The 17,015-nt window shown below is 45.5% G+C and overlaps 1 protein-coding gene across 1 annotated transcript in view; it reads right to left on the reverse strand.

The window, feature by feature from the left end:
* Positions 1 to 17,015, reverse strand: part of Dock2 (dedicator of cytokinesis 2) — a 558,039-nt gene that overhangs the window by 50,597 nt on the left and 490,427 nt on the right. The window contains exon 33 of the mRNA XM_021175778.2: positions 5,695 to 5,843. Within this exon, the coding sequence (XP_021031437.1) occupies positions 5,695 to 5,843 (149 nt within the window). The remainder of the gene's footprint in view (positions 1 to 5,694; positions 5,844 to 17,015) is intronic.

Here is a 17,015-nt window from a genome sequence, read left to right on the forward strand (position 1 = left end):
GACAAGAGAGGCCTGTGAGAACCAGTGTAGCCTTTTCTTGATCTGGTCTCTAACTGAGACCATGCATTCTCCCAAGAGTTCCAGTTAGTAACTTGCGATGGTATAATATTCACCCTACCAACGAGGAGACAGAACTGGAGAGACCCACACTCAGTAGATGTCTCAGGCTGCAAAGCATAGAGGTGTTCAGAACACATGGATGTGTTGATCTCTCACACTCAAGGTCTAGACCACTGGGATCGCCACGCCTACCTTGCCAAGATTCGGTCTCAATAGAATCTGCTGAGCTGACCTTTTGATCTCTTAATTAACTCAGCAATGATTGAGCTCCTATTGTGTACAAGCATGATGCGAGATACTGTTACTGAGGGCTACATTCTCCTTCCAGTTTGATTCTATCTGGAATCTATAGTCTACTGGACTACTGGGACTACTGAGGCCTACTGGGACACAGTCCCATTCTGTACTCTTTACCTTAGATGGCCATTGCACAGTTTCTATCCCAGGGCCTCAACTCCTATAACTGTCTTTCAGGAAGCTTTGGTTTTCTTCTTCCACAGAGAAGTAACCTGAAAAGTAACTAGCCTTTCTACCACAGGGGATCACTTAAGCAGCAATTGGCTTTCCCTAACTTCTAACCGGTCTCCTTGGAGCCTCCTTGCTTTCTTGCCTTTGACTACATTGCCACAACAAAATGATCCTTAAAAATTCCCTGGAATGCCCTTCCTTATGCTGAGTATTTTTTTTTTTTTTATGAAAAGTGGTCGGTTGGAGGACTGGATGGGGAGGACTTGACATCCAAGTTTAGTGTCTAGTGCTTACAGACTGCTGGGAGTTCTGGACTGAGGCACCAGCTCTGGCCTGAAGGCATGCCTGGCATAGTGTAGAGACAGGCTTACAACCAAGTCACCCTACTGGAGGAGTGTTACGGCTGTACTTCCCTGGCAGGACACAGTGAGTTTTCCTCCTACAGGAGAAGGCAGCCATGTTGTGGACAATCCTAGGCCACTCTTAGTCACATGTCCTCTTCACCAAAAGACTCATTGTGCATATATGGGGTGAAGGTGGGGCATCCCATCCTAAGCAGTGACAGAGTGCTGAAAGGGTCTGGGAGGGAAGACTGCCCTCATGAAGAGGACACTAATTGTATCTGTCATTTGCCTGTGGCATTTAGGACTTGGGCTAAAGGGGGAAACAGGACAATCTGGCCGAGAGAGAGAGAGAGAGAGAGAGAGAGAGAGAGAGAGAGAGAGAGAGTGAGAGAGTTCTCCTGGGGTTTCTTCTCCTCCATCCCCCATCCCCCAGCAGACTGGGCTGCTTAGAGTCTAACACCCTCCTTACTTACTTACTCCTCCTTACTCCAGCTGATTATAATACCTTTGAGTCAATCTTGGTCTCTGCAGACAAACCCAGGAGACAGCATAGCCTTTCCCAGAGCCTGAGGCCTGAGCTATCTAGGATTTCTCCAGGCAATTAAGCAACAACGAGCCCAAAGAAGTTAGTTCTAGGCCATTAGAATTAGTTCTAGGCCAGAAAGGCAGGTATAAATGAGAACAAAGGCCCAGTCTCCTTTTCCTCTCAACACTCCTAGCCCCTCTGGGAAATCTGGGTTCTCTAATAGGGCACAAGGTCTTCTTCTCTCAGATTGTTTGGGAATAATGTACTTAGGCTGGTTTGCACAGGAGGTCTCTGGGCATTCTATACTCCAATCTGGCTCTGCTGAGTAATCATGGCTGTTTGAGTATTCATTGGGGCCTTGCCTGCCTAGTTTGAATAGGATGGTTTCCACCCTCACTTGCTGTAAGCCCAAAGCCATGTACCTAAGCCAACTCCTTTCCCAGCCGAGCCCACCTCAAACATTCCAGATAGTTTTCACAAGGGCATCTGCCCCATTAGTCAGCCTGATTTTCCTGTCTCTTTTGATAAGGGAGCATCAGAAAGAAGCAATTGGGAGCCCTGCTTAAAATGAGGTCTCAATCAGACAGTCACCAGATCCTGTTTAGTGTGCTGCTTCTGCATGCCTATGTTCAGGACCTCTTCTAAGGTGTCAGATGATGGGAAGCGCTGGTCTGACGGGTGGCAGGATGGCTTTTCATCTAATACCATGTACCTTAGGGCGCTCATGCTTCATTTTCCCTTAAATGGCAGCTCATCTTAAATTGTCTTCAGATACTCATTCTGGGCAAGCATCACTTCCTGGTTACTCCAGTCCAAGGGATCAAGTAGCGTTCCTTTCTCCATCTGTACTACTCTGGCTAACTGCAAAGGGAGTCTTTCTGGGAACTGGGAGCTACCAGCATCCCTAGGGGCTGGGGGGGGGAGGGGCAAGGCATGCAGAGTTTCTATAAAGGAACCAGAACAACAAACTGGCCCCTATTCCTTATAGAACTGCTCTTTTCAAAGTTGGATTTGGAAGAACAATGGGTACAATACATATGTCTTGAAGAATAAACTTAAGAAATCAAATAGGTCTTTGGTCATACAATATGTCAGCTCCTGGTTAGTGTACACCAGGAATCTTCAAGAAGGGATACAATGTGATGTGGTGGCCCAAGGCCTTTCACTGGAAACATTCTTCCTTGGAGGATATTGTTGGATTGGTGCTCCATGAGAAAGCACTGCCCAAGAAGGCTTTCATTCCTTCAGCAGGTGTTTACTAGAAAATACAGTAGTTAGAGCACCAGTTTTGGGATAATGCTAACCTGTGTATTATAAGCCCTGCCTTGCCACAGTCTAGATGTGTGCATTTTAGAGCAGTAAGCATAGGTTTGCATGTACTTTATACACACACACACACACACACACACACACACACACACACACAATCTAAAACTCCTACCTGCACTAAGGTAACATACACCCAACTCTGAAAAATGTTGTGTTTCTGTGCCCCCAACAACCATCAAAGACTCCCCTTTTGTAGATAGTTTCTATTCAAATATATTCTCTGCAGCCATATCTTAGTATAGAAGGTAGTGACTTCATCCAGGCTACAATGGTTTGGGCTGCATATAGAGTAAGACAAACTGTTCTACAAGTGATCTATTTGGGAAAAATTCCTATTTATCATCTTACATCTATGCATAATGAGACATGAATATGATTAAAACCATATGATTCATGGGCAGGGACATGCAGAATAGAAAAAGATAACTATAATCTGTCCATCAAAGCAGAGAAGCACCCAAATTATATCCCTTAGTAATCAGCCCCTCCTTTCTATGAGGGAGAGCCCCAAATATAAGCTATGCCCTGGTACTCTTTCACTCCTGTGGCCTACTATCATTCTTGACAGTGTATCTGACCTATATTACCCATTTGCGTTGGAATTGTTTCTCTGCTCCTTGGTCATGTCTGTGTGGCTTTACTTCAGTTCTTTGATTAAAACACCAAAGACCTGGACACATCCAATTGAGACACCAACCACCAGTAAAAAATTTCACTTCTCAAATTTCTGCAAGTTGGTCATTGCTGTCACCAATGTCAAAGATAATAAGAGAGACGACATGAACCAAAACTAAGGAATGTACAAAGCACATCTGACAGACCGTGGGCACCAGTTAGTGTCTGTCACCATCGCCAATGCCATTCTGATTAGGTGAGGTTGAGAATGAGCCCAATAGTTGCACAGAAATGACTACAGGTGGGGCAGCATGGTCAATACCCACATACACAAGTTGACAAGCAGGGAAGCAAAGATCTCTTAAAGGACCCAGCACTTGGGATGTGCCTCACAGGACCAGTTTCAAATGATAAAGAAGGAACAGGCAGAAGAAATATAAAGAACACTCTGTAGGAGAAAGTCATTCAGGGATGGCTGGAGAGTGGGTACAGTGGAGAACAGAATAGAGGGAATGATTGACAAGCTCAATAGCTATTCAGAGTGGTGGTTGACATGGAGAGAATGGTCCTGAAACAACAGCTGGCAGGCATGGTCTCTGATGGGCAAGAACCTAAGAATCAACGAGCCAGGGAAGAGTCATGGAACTATGGTTCATCTAAGGACCCCGGAGAAGGGGAGCTGAGAGTCTGTCTCATACAGAAGTCTTTCAAGGAAGATCATTTGGTGTCAAGATGGGGTTTGAAGCAGAAACACTGGGTGCAGGTGAAGAAGTCAGAGTTCCGATTAGATGTGGGGCACATGGGAAGTAATCAGAATGTAATACTGATTACTCAGGTAACCTCACTATGACTTCAAAACCAACCTTCCTAAACAACCACATGAGTAATTAGTGCATGCATTTGCTGTGGGAATGGACACTCTTTTGGGAACTAAAAGGGGGGCCCAGGGGAAGAGGGGAAAGAGAAAGCTCACAACTCACCAGAGTTTTACCTATTCTCTGGTCTGTCAGGCGTGGGAGAGCTGCCATACACCTTCCACTATCCCTGGGTGGGTATTCAAGCCTCTGATCCACTCTTCAGGGGTGGCCAAGGGGCAGCCCTACCTAGGATTCCCAGAGCTACCTTGCTAAAGCCACCAGGGTTATGGGAGAGAGGGATAAGGGAAGAGGTTCCAAGCACTGATGAGAGTGAGCACAGTGAATCTTGACTGGAGCACAGGAAAGCCTTCTAACAGAAGATTAGAAACGGCTCATTAGGAGAAAGCCTGTCCCATCCTCCTAGCACAGTGGGCCTTGATGTGTTTTAGAGCTTTATTATAGAAAGGCAGGGGGAAAGAGAGAAGGTAGGAGAGTGGGGGTGAGGAAAGGCTAGAGAGAAAGAGAGTAGGAGGGAGAGAGGAGAGGAGAGGAGAAGATAAAGAGAAAGGAAGGAGGAGAGAGGAGTGAGAGAAGTGAGAGGTAAGAGAGCAAGCAGGGGCTGAACAGCCCCTTTTATGGTCTTTACTGTTGCTAGGTAACTGGGGAGGAGTTTAGCCTGAAGGTCAGAAGCTTGGGCCATTGCCTACATGACTTCTAGCCATGCTTCTTTTGTGGGGGCTGTGGGAGGCGGTAACTTAGGTAGGAGCCAGAGTTCCAGGAGCACGAAGGAATGCTTACTGTGTCATGTAGGTGAATTATCACCCTTCGGGGTTCAGACCTCAGCTCAACTGGAGACCAGCCTGCAATTCCCCACAACTTTCTACCCAGGCCCAACTTCTAGAACGATGTGGCCTTGATAATGGCCCTCCTCCCATTCATTATGAGACCTGACTTTTAATGAAGACATTTGAGGGAGAATTATTGCATTTTACACAGATTCTGAATGATGTACTCAAGCCTTGGGTTCCTGGCATGCACACGTGACTCTTGGCTGAAAGGTCTTTAACTCCATATGCTGTCCACTTTCAAGTTCAGCTTGAATGTGACACTTGGCTAATAGGGCTTTTTGTTCCCCCTCTAGATAATGCAGATTTTCAAAGTCATTCAGGAAGATGGAATGCTGAACAACATTGGGAGCAAGCAAGAGATGGCAGGGGCAGTCACTGGGTCTAGAAGTAAGGTTCCCGTAGCTTGAGAATGGGATGGAAATAAGAACATAGCAAGAAAGTGCATTTTCATATTGGCCTCAGGCAGGAACTGTGATAGAATACCGACCAAATGTGATCTGCCAGCTCATTCTGGGTACACGAATAATGTCCCTATCCCGCAGAAGCCTCTCAGTGAAGCACAGGCAGATGGAACGAGGTTGTCATTATGGGAGAAATGGGCTGGGGACTAGGAATGCTGGCATGAATTTCCAGTGTCATTCTTTTACCTTTTTGAAAGCCCCAGTCCTTTGATATTCACACAGCATCATGTCGAAGAAGATTGGGATGGTGGCTTTCCTGAGCTCAGCCTCAGGGATAAGTGTCATCTCTAATATAGGTCCCACCATGCCCGGGATGAAGCAGATTTTGTTCTGGCCTGCAAAAGAAGAGGGACAAAGGCACATGAAACAATACCATGATGGCCCTGCTCCTGAGTTGAAAGGAGAAGGAAAGCCAACATGGTAGTTAACTTTTTATAGTTGTTCACCAGGATCCAGGCAGCTCTGATCATTATGTATAGGTTAGCTTGCGGAGGGATGAGCGTGGATCATCCCAAGCAAACCCTGTTTATGAAGGCTGAGAGTGATGGTGTGCGTTAAGTGCTTCAGTGTTTGAGAGGCCTTCCACCTGCATCGCGCCTCTGCGTGACACAACCTTGATTGAAGAAGAAATGATAGTGGTGTGTGTGCAGGCACATTCAGAATTAAATCTGCATCTCGAGCCACGCTCCCAGGGACTGGATAAAATGTTTCTAACAATGGCTCTCTGAAACAAGAAAAGCAAATCTCTCTGCTAAGGAGCTGTAGAAAAGCTTGGTTAGCGGTAGTGGGACTTAATGCAGCTCTTTCAGATGGATGGAGCTCAGCTCCTGACGCCTCTGCCTCATTGCAGGGCATTCCCTTCTGCCTGCAGTTCAGCCACACTAGCTTGGTTCCAGTGCCATGGGCTTGCCGTGCTTCTGTTGCTCCAAAGCCAGACTTGAGGATGCTTTCCCTGCCTGCTTCCCAGGTCTTCTGCTTCATCACCTGAGCCCTCCTGTCCATATACCTTCCATCTTAGCTCAGACACAGGAAGACAGAGGCTCTCCGGCACCTTACCCTCTACCCCAGCTAACCACATCCATATTCTCTTCCACCTCCCCCTACCTTTCACCCAACTTTGAAGTGCCTTTGCTCATAGACACCTGCTGAGCTCCACAAGGGCAGAAAGCTGCATCTGTACTCATCATTTTGGGAACACTGAGTGAAGTCCAGATTAGAAACCCAGGCAGTGTCTGTTCAATGAGGAAAGCGCTTTGCCTGGCCCTTTCAGTCACCAGTTATTTGACGTGGTCATGTGTCTCACAAAAGGCTGATCAAACCCAGCTCTTGAGAAGACATGTGAAATTATGTCTTTGTGCACTCGATACAGGACCAGGTAAAATTGGCCTCCCTCCCCCATAGCAAGGACAAAGCACCCAAGAGCACCCGATGCTGGAGGCAGACTGCCTGAAGTTGTAAATGGAACCTTATTACATTGATGTGCGATGGTGAGCGAGTCGGTCTCTCCTCTGGGGGAGCGGAGGCTTAACGCCCTCCCCTCTCCTACAACTTAAGGTAATCATAGTATTTGTGCCAGGGAGACATTTTTAAGAAGAAAGGAATCATGATATGGGATTTCTTGCTGAAGCACGAGAACCTGAGTTTGACTCCACAGAACCCAGGAACACATAGCACAAGTGATCCTATGGGAAGATGGGAGGACAAAACAGGAGAATCCCAGAAGGTGACAGCGCAGTTAGTAAGCAATAGGAAAAAATGACAAAGAGATCCATGTCAAGCAAGGTAGAGAGCAGGCACCAGCATCCAAGGTAGCTCCCAGACCTCCACGGGTGTGTACACATTTATATCCTCCCTCCTTCTCTGCCTGCTTCCCTCCTTTCCTCCCTTGCTCCCTCCCTCCTTACCTCTTTCTTTTTCTTTCTCATAAAAGAGCCATTATTTAGCAAGCTGCCAGGTCACCGAATGGCCCGTGACACACGTCACAGAGCATTAACTACTGCCACCATGCTGTTCTCTCAAAATGAACCACAGCAAGCAGCCTGTTGACCCGAGCTCAGTGTGTGCTCCAGAGCACTGGGATCAGTCACAGAGGCGAAGAAGAGAGAACAGTACTTAGGACTGCAGAGTCCCCATGGAGTTAGGGCCAAATCGCAGCACTGCCACCCTCAAAGCTGACACCACGGATGTGCCATCAGTAGTGGCCCTTCTTTTTCCCTTGTGCTCTACAGCCCAGGAGCCCATCTGGTTTCCCCCACTGTTAGGCTGAACATGGGGCAGAGGGGTCCCAGGGTCACAGAAACTCAAGTGGCACAGTGTGCAGCCAGGCATGGCTCCTTTCGATTAAAGCAGAAAAAGAAGCTGAGAGGAAAGGTCATTACGAGGCTTTAACGTCAGAGGATTTCCCCAAACCCAGGGCAAAGAAGCCTAGCCTGAGTAAAGCCTGCAGTTGAGAGAAGTAGATGAGGAAGTCAGGCACAGCTGAGCAGCATAGGCGTGCTTTCCTGAGCCATCGGCCCCATCACAGAAGGCATTTGGATTAGACTTGAGCCTCAGTCCCCCATTTTGACCCAAACAGACAAAAGGAACATGCTCTTACCTAGTTCACCTGGTCTCTAGGACTTGTTAACCTAAGTTTCTGACTTCGTCCTTCAAGATCTTTTTCAAACAACAGGAGGGTTTTTAAATTCAAACTTGAGTGCAGTAATAGGCAGAGGGTAAATTAGAAGTGTCAGATAAGCCACCTCTGTGAGTGCGGATGTTGCTTATGCAACAAAGGCCTGTAGAAGACCAGCGGGCACCAGTGCGATAGGGATATATTTAAAATGTTTTAAAATAAAGGACGGGCACGCTGTGGACTGGGGATTTTTAGATACTTTTGACCTGTTTTCTCTGTAGTCTGTTGAGATATTTGGGAGACAGGAGAAAGAGGAGAAAGGGAAATGTTGATCTTTAAATACACCATGATTACAATGGCACTTACACTGATCCAAAAAGAAATTTTTATTCCTTTATTTAAAAAAAAATAGTGCGTTGAAAATTTTCATTTAAATAACTGAGTGCATGGATTTGTATATCTTTATATACATAGACACACAAACTCACAGAGAGAATGCATTTGTAGCTAATTGAATAGAAACTCATTCTGAAAAAAAAAAAGAATTCTCGTTCAAGAAACACCTGCTGCTTGCTGTATGAGGGGAGGAAAATGAGGACAGGTATTGGTTTGAGGGTTCTTTTTATATAATAGATGCTGGATATCACTGGGTAGAGACAGCAATTAGGAAAGGCGTTTAAAATGTCAGCCGGCTAGCTAATGTCAGTTAGGAGTGCCGGGCGGGGCCTGTTGGTATTGAGAGTTCAGGAAAAGTCTAGGTATGGATGCAAAGGAGTCCTGTGTGTCCTGCCCCAGGGCACGCACTCAATTGAACACTGAGAATCTGAGGTCACTAGGAGAATGAGCAAGAAAAGGATGATAGGGAATCTGTGGGGATCTGTCTGAGAAGGAAGCTGATCTCAGGAGGCTGATACAGGACAGAAGTGGGTGGAACTATAAGGTTCACTACATGCTGTCACAGTCCCCAACATGTACAGCAGTAGGGCAGGTTATGACTTTTTTGGATGCCAGAGTCTGCTAGACCTCCTGGGGACTTACCAGCAAAGAAAGCCTCACTCTGTTCAAAGGGAGAAGCATATATCTTTTCACCTTCAGCTTGGAAAAGCATCCCACAGCACTGGAAGATGCCTGGTCCTGCTTCTCAGGCCTATGGAGTCTCTGGGGCTAATGCCCTTGGCCAGGTCTCAGCACTCTACTCCATGGCTTTGTGGCACTGAGCACACCACTCAACACCCCCTTACCTACAGAATCCCATTGTACATGATAGAAGATTGAAAGGGAGAATGGAAACGTGGGACTTTTCAGTGTCTGGTGCCTGAGGGAAGATGGTGTGTGGAGAGGGCTCAGCACTACACTGGGTTCTAGGAAGAAGAGCAGATGAAAAACTAACATTCCACGATGTGAAAGCCAGTGAGCTTTTTCATGGAAACTTACAGAGTGTTCAACTTTTTAATTTAAACTTTACTTCACTTTTATTGCAAAGAATTAACCAGGGAGAGGATTGGGGTAAATTTTCCTCCACTGCTATCACGCTCACAATCTTCCATACTGTTCTTAAGCCCACTGAATGCAGTCTAGTCCTCCCCCACAGATGTGTGCAAATTTGACTGGAGGCCTCTTTATGCCCAATCTACCCCTAGCACCTGCCTTCCCTCCATAGCCTGTCTTCTGCCTCCCAGTGGACCCTGCCTCTTCTCTCTTGGTCTTTCACACATGGTAGCAGCCTCACTCCCCACTCTGAGTCCCTTTCCACATGTCCCCCTGAGAGTAAACTCTTAGGCAATCTTTAGAGCCCTACGGTTATATCTAAATGCTGTGAGCCATGTGTCTTTTGAACACTTGAGGTACGGCTACCCAGAGGTAAGTGTACTCTAAGCATACAAAAGTCTACACAAGAATACATTTTTCTTTTTAAATCTTAAGAATGTTTTATGCTGAGCTGGTCATAGTGGTGCATGCCTTTAATCCCAGCACTCAGGAGGCAGAGGCAGGCAGATTTCTGAGTTTGAGGCCAGCCTGGTCTACAAAGACTCTGGAATGTGAAGTTCAATAGAGACCATTCCTAGTTTGAAAAAGATTACGTTTAGGATATTCAGCTATACACTGGTACAAAAAATGTACTTTATGAAAATTATCTTGACTTTTATTTGTATTTATTTATAAATATTTATTTACTGATAAAAAGAAATGTATTATTTCTTCTCAGTGCTGGAATCAAATCTGGGGCCCTGTAGAAGTCAGGCAAGCACTCTAGCCCTGAGCTCCAATCCCAGCTCTGTATTTTGATTTCTGAAGATGGATCCTTTTTTTTTATGCCATCCAGGCTTCTCTCTTGATGTCAGGCTGATGCAGAGAGCTCCCAGCAGCCTCACCACTAGGAGAAAAGCAGCCAACACTCCAATGTGGGGGGCTATTAAGCTGGGTGAGGGGGTTGGAATGTATTTTCCACCTACAATGTTTTTAACTTATGATGAGTTTATTGGTATATAACCCTATTATAATGTACATTTGTGGAGTTAAAACTAATTAATTGCTCATTTTAATTTTTTCCCTTTCTTTGTCATTTAGAGCAGGGTCTCCTATAGGCCATGCTGGCCATGAACTCCCGATGTAGTTGAAGATTAAGTTCAATTTCCCGATCCTCCTGTCTCCACCTCCTAAGTACTGGCATTATACACAAGAACCACCATGTCCAGGCCTTGTAAACAATCTGTTAATGTAGATACTACAGCGTTTAAAACAAGATACATGACCCATATTCTGTTTCAATAGGACAGGTTTATAGAAGGAAGAGCTTTTGGCTCTTTCTTTTAGGGTGGACCATGACTAATGTACTTTACAGGGTCCTTGTAGACACTCTGTGTGCCTCAAGTTTCTATTCTATAGTTATTGCACCTTTGCAGACATTAATTAAAGAGATGCAATCAAGAGACCAATGGTAAACTCCTCAGTACTATGGGTGCGTCAGTGATACCGGGTTTCTGTCGCTGGCCTGTTTTCAGTTTTAACCTCATCACTAGCTTAGACTGGATTCCTGCTATTGATGTCATCAGTCACCTCCAACTGATAACTTCAAACACATTAATTACCTCATCCTCCTGGAGATCAGAAGTCTAAAATGGGTTTCACTGTACTAAAAGGCCGATGTACGAACATACGCGAATGAGCTCAGAAGTCCAAGGAAGACTCTACTTTCCTGCCCCCTTCAAGCCCTTACAGCCTCCTTCCATTCCTTGGTTAATGGCCTCCCACCTTCATCCTTATAGCAGCTCTGGATCTTCCTCAGATATCTCTGGTTCTCACTCTCCTGCCTCGATCTTCACAGCTGAGGACCTTATGATTATATTAGGCACATCTGCATAATCCAGGGTACTCTCACCACAAGCATCCTTAATTTGCTCACATGTATATGCTTTGCCATTTAAGGTATCATGGTCACTGCTTCTGTTAGTTAGTCTTCCCACAACTGTGCTCAATATTTTCTATTACTCGTACAGATGTATGTATGGATGTGCTCTCTAACCCCATTCCATGTTTCTTCTGGGAAGTCTATCATCCCAGCTTGTCTAAGAAGTGTGTTTGCTCAGGCTGCTTTCCTGGAACACTCACCTTGCTGCAATCTTTGCTTCAACTCTGATGTGGACTACTTACTCTCTGATGTGTTTTAAGAGCCGTTTCTGGGTTGGAGAGTTGGCTCAGTGGTTAAGAGCACTGATTGCTCTTCTCTCAGAGGTCATAAGTTCAATTCCCAGCAACAAATGGTGGCTCACAGCCATCTGTCAATGAATCTTCCAATGCCTTCTGGTATGTCTGAAGACAACTACAGTGCACTCATGGTTTCTGTGCCATATCACTCACTTTAAACAGCGATCTTCCAAATGTCCCCACCTAGTTAGTGGTTTTTTCCTTATAGAGTACGAATTGTGCTTTAGTTCCCTTAAACCTTCCTATTATTTTCTGGAGCTTAGCACAATGCTTGGCTTCTCGGGAGATGTATAAAGAGAAACAGCCCGGTTGTTCTCATGCACTTGCTGGGAGTGGCCATCCTACACATGTGGCCAAGATGCCATTGTCTTTCTTTCCCATGGTGACTGTTTACACATAATCTGGACATTAAACCAAGGGAACATGGAAAGATTAAATACAGAGTCACTTAATAAAACAAGCATTACCAGATGCCAAGCAGAAAGCCAGTGTTAGAATGCTATACCATTGGCGTTAGTCCAGGACTCCAAAACACAAAATTGCAGAAGCCGGTAAACGGCTGGGCTCCTAACAATGTGTAGTCTTCCTCACCAAGAACTCCCACCACAGGGCTCCTCTCCCAGACCAGCATAGACTCGACCATGCACACACATACACCCAGGAGAATGAATGTTAAATAACCTTCAAGCCTGAGCTGAGCTCTACAATTAGCTCTCTATAATCACATGGATGCTGCGGATAGTCCTAATGAGAAGAAGATCCTGATGCTGGGCCTCATGATTGCTGCTGGCATTAAAGCACAATTTCAAATACTAACATGCATGATGATTTACTCATTATCTGTAGACTCTGAAAAACATAGTTAGTTGGCTCTTTCACATCATTTGAAATCGTAACTCTTTGGGAAAAAAAATTATTCATACGAACATCAGAGTTGGAATCTAAAGACAAATTCTTCTAACTGCTGCTCAAGGAACCATTTGTTGTTGACCCTGGGTGTTCTCTTTCTGCTTCTCCTGACCTATAAAACCAGAGAGCCAAATTAGTTGATTTATGAGTTAGGGGTGAAATGGAAATCTGGCTACCTACGCTAACCCAAAGCCCTCATTTTTCCTCCTTAAGAAAACCTCAGAAGATGGTCAGCTTGGAGTTGTGAATCACAGAGGATGGATCTTAGAACCATCTCCATGCCTGGGGCTGTCCCTAAGGCATCAAGACAGTTACTGCCTCTCCAGCCATCATACCATCTTCCAGAAAGAAAGAGGGACAGAATAATGAAGCACTATGCTCTTGAGCCTACTTCTAGCCCCTCCCCTTTCCTCCATTCCCCTTCGCTCTTTGAAGAAATACTTTGCTGAAGACATACAAGTATATCTCTGCAGATATTTTCATGGGATGGATGTGGGTCACATGGCCGCCACCTACTCCAAGACATTGTTAGCTGAGCAAATTGCAATGCTGAAAAAAAAAGAAAAGAAAGGAAAGGAAAAGAAACAAACAAGAACATTATCAGCATCCACTCAGCTGGGAAGAAAAGGAGGATAGCTACTGTATGGGCAATCAGCGAAGGCTGCTCCAGAGAGCTCAGCTATTCAGTGAGCCGCCCTTTAAAGCCCATCATTAGCTGTGTAGTGGTCTCAGTACACCAGTCCCTAATGAACTCAGAGCTTGGGCCTGGTGTGGATTATCAAGCTAATCTCATTAGTGTGCTAACACCAGAATCCCACAGAGCAACAGGGTAGGATGTCAATGAGACAGCCATTCGTCCTCCCTGCCTCAGATTTCAGCTCCTAATCCTGAATGAGACATGGAAGAAGGCAGCCATGTCACTAATGAAGGAAAGCCTGCTGTGTGTGTATGTGTGTGTGTGTGAGTGTGTGTGTGTGTGTGTACATGCACACACGTACATACCAAGAAAACCCCTTTCGACTGATGTACTTTCTTCTTCCCCTGAAGCCTGACAAGGAGGCAAAGGGTGGTTCTTCTGTCAAAACTTCCTTTGATTTTTGTTTCCTTCAGCAGACATCATTTGTCTGAACAAGGGGACCTAAGGAAGGCCAATGCAGTGGCATTCTCTGGGACAAGATCTTTAGCAGAGTGCTGTGGGAATACAGCCTAAGATGACAATGCCAGAGGCCACACCTAGCCCCCTTTGACACATAGGGTGGCTTGGGCCTCTCTGTTCTTACAATTGTTCTTCAGAAACTCCTTGCTATCTCAGCAAACAGCATCTCCAAGGGCAGTCGCAATCAATGGCTCTTTTCTTGCAGCCTCCAGATGATAGGTCTTTTAATTGTGCTAATTCATTCTGCAGGCATTTTGAGCAGCAGAGGCTCTGATGTCTCTGAGCAAGCACTCCTGCCAGCATGTTTGTTTGGTTTCCACCTCTAACCCACTAAATGGCTAAGTGTGAGTTCTTTTTCCTCTCTGAGCCTCGGCTTCCTCACTGGTAAAATAAGGGCTGGAGCATATAAATCCACTTTCCAATTATCCTCAGGGGTCTTTTGGGGCATCAGAAAGCCATTTATAGTGGCCTTTCTGCCCCACGATCACCTTAATTATAATATTTTTACTTTTATCCCATTTACTTATCGAGCAAGAGCTCTTTTTATTGGCCCTCAGCTAAAAATAAATGCTTGAAAAATGCTGGGCAATATGTTCTCTGAAGGGCCCTTCCAGCTCTGACAGTCTGTGATTCTAAGCAGGTGGAATATTTGGTAACAGCTTTTCATTCATCAGCATAATTGGGAGTACAAGACTCCCTGCCAAAACATAATCTATATCTAAATAAAATCTTCTGTGTGCAAAACAATGCAGTGAAGGATGTTCAGAGGAGAGCAGGCCGTGTGGAACCATTTGGGACAAACGAAGCAAAGCTCCTCGTTCTGCGATTCTGGCAGAGCCTGGGCTGTGGAGCAGGGAACAGAGGCCCACCGCAGCCTCAGCTAGTCTCTGTTGGTAGAAATCAAGGGTGCAAGCCAGAAAGCCGTTCTATCGCTGAGAACATGGAATATTTTGAAAACATTCAATTAATCATCATTGATATTCATACACTGGAAAATGCCTTGCAGGATCTAATTTTTTGGTTCCTTTTGAAACCCTTGGAAGATATGGTAGTGATGGGCTTATATTCCAGCCAGATAGCAAGCAGCTGAAAAGCTGCAGCCACTGACTGGTGCTCTGTACTGGAGCAGACCCGCAGCACTGTGCTCTTGCATGTGTCTACACTGGCAACACTGGCATTCTCTCTCTCTCTCTCTCTCTCTCTCTCTCTCTCTCTCTCTCTCTCTCTCTCTCTGCCTTATTGCAAAATAATAATGTTAGGATTTGAACACCCAATGTCCCCCACAGGCTCCACAATTAAAGTCTTGGTTTCTAGCTGGTGTCGACTATTTTTTTTCTGGAAGAAATGGAGACTTCAAGAGGCAGGGTCTGGCTGGGAGAAGTGGGTCTGTAGCTGTATTGGGGTGGGCCTATATTTTGCCACTCTCAACTCAATTATTTTCCATCATGAGGTGAACCTCATGATGTTCCATCTCACAACAGCTCCAAATTCACAGCGCTGAGGCTGGTGGACTGAAGCCTCTGAAACCATGAGCCAAGTAGAGGAATTTTCCATGTTGTTCCCTTGGCTATTTTGGTCATAGTTATGAAAAGCCAACTAACACAAATGGCAAGAGAAACACTGTATTTCTTACTTCTGATGGCCCTTTCCTTATCCAAAGTAGCCAGACAAAACACACAACAAGAAGATAGGCCTGTCAGATGTCATAATATCTGACAAGGTTTTAGGAGTTACAGCTGGGGAGAGCATCACCAGTCTCTTAGGGAATAGAGCCCAGGGAGATGCCCCAGTTCTCCAGTGTGGTCCTGTGGAAGTACCTAGGAAAACCAAAGGTTATCTATCCTATTCCAAATGTTGACAGTACCCACACTGTTATATATTATGGGTTATATAGCTCTCCTTACTTTACTGTTTAGGATTATTGCTTGGAGCCCACTTTGGGGGCCTTACTAGTATACACTGAAGTGAACTTTGATGGCAAAGGTGTACAGTACACTACAACACAATTAGGTTCCATCTTGTTGGGCCAGAGCAGGAATTGGAGTAACAATTACCACATGCATGTGTAGACCTCCATAGCTATACCTACCCCAGTCTTCACTCTAGTAACCCTCATAGGCACCTTGTGAGAGGTGTTATTTCTTTTACTTAGGGCAGGGGATGTTAAATTCTCTTGCTTGAGGCTTGCTTGTACACGACTGAGCAAGGCTCTGGGCAGGGCTGTGACAGTCTGTTTTGGGCCTAGGCCCTTTACTCTGTTTTAGACTTTGTGATCCAACTTGTGACACCACACCTCCATTCATCAAGTATGTAGTCTTAGCTGGAGTGGGCTGTCACCAATAACCACATGAATCAGATTGGGCAATCGACACATCGTACTGTACATTCTCCTACCAGAGATCAGACCTTACTCTAAACGTTATCCAGAAAATCTGACAGGGAACAGCAGATATGAAAGGTTCTGGGGAAGTAGGAAGCAAAGCCTGAGATGTTCATCAAGGTTAAACCCAAGAGAGGCACCCCCCTCCCCTTATAAATGCCTCTACAAAAGAAGGCCAGCAGCTAAAGCTTGGGCAGGGCAATCGTATACCAGGGAATCAAGAGAAAGCCAAATGTCAGAGATGGAAGTTTTCATTCTTCGTGGACATCAGTTCACGCACCCATCCATCTTTCACCCCAAATTTGGTCTATAAACAGGATTACTGGCTTCTGTTCTCCTGGAATGAAAATTACATCCCGAGAGTCCAACTGTTTGAGCTCAGACAAACAGCTCCCCCTTTGGATTTCCTGATCAATAAGAGAAAGCAGGGGTGGTCCTAAAGGATGGGATATGAAGTTTGAATAGTATCTCTTTAGTCAGACCTCATACAAAATGGTCAATAAGGTCCCTCTGCTTCCACCCCTCCCTTCAACAATAACCACAAGCCATCCCTGCAGCTCACTGTAACAGGGGCAGCTGCTGGACTCATTTCCTGGAGAATCCGTTCTCCCACCCTGTGAGGTTTGAAAGTATTTTATGGATCACATCACCCAAGGAGCAGGATGTACAATAGCTACCACCAATCAGCAGCAAGCATTCCTGGGATGCATGACAACAATTCTCACACCAGCCCTGCCTCCTTC

The sequence above is a fragment of the Mus caroli genome, chromosome 11 (assembly GCF_900094665.2).
Source record: "Mus caroli chromosome 11, CAROLI_EIJ_v1.1, whole genome shotgun sequence".
Lineage (NCBI taxonomy): Eukaryota > Metazoa > Chordata > Mammalia > Rodentia > Muridae > Mus > Mus caroli.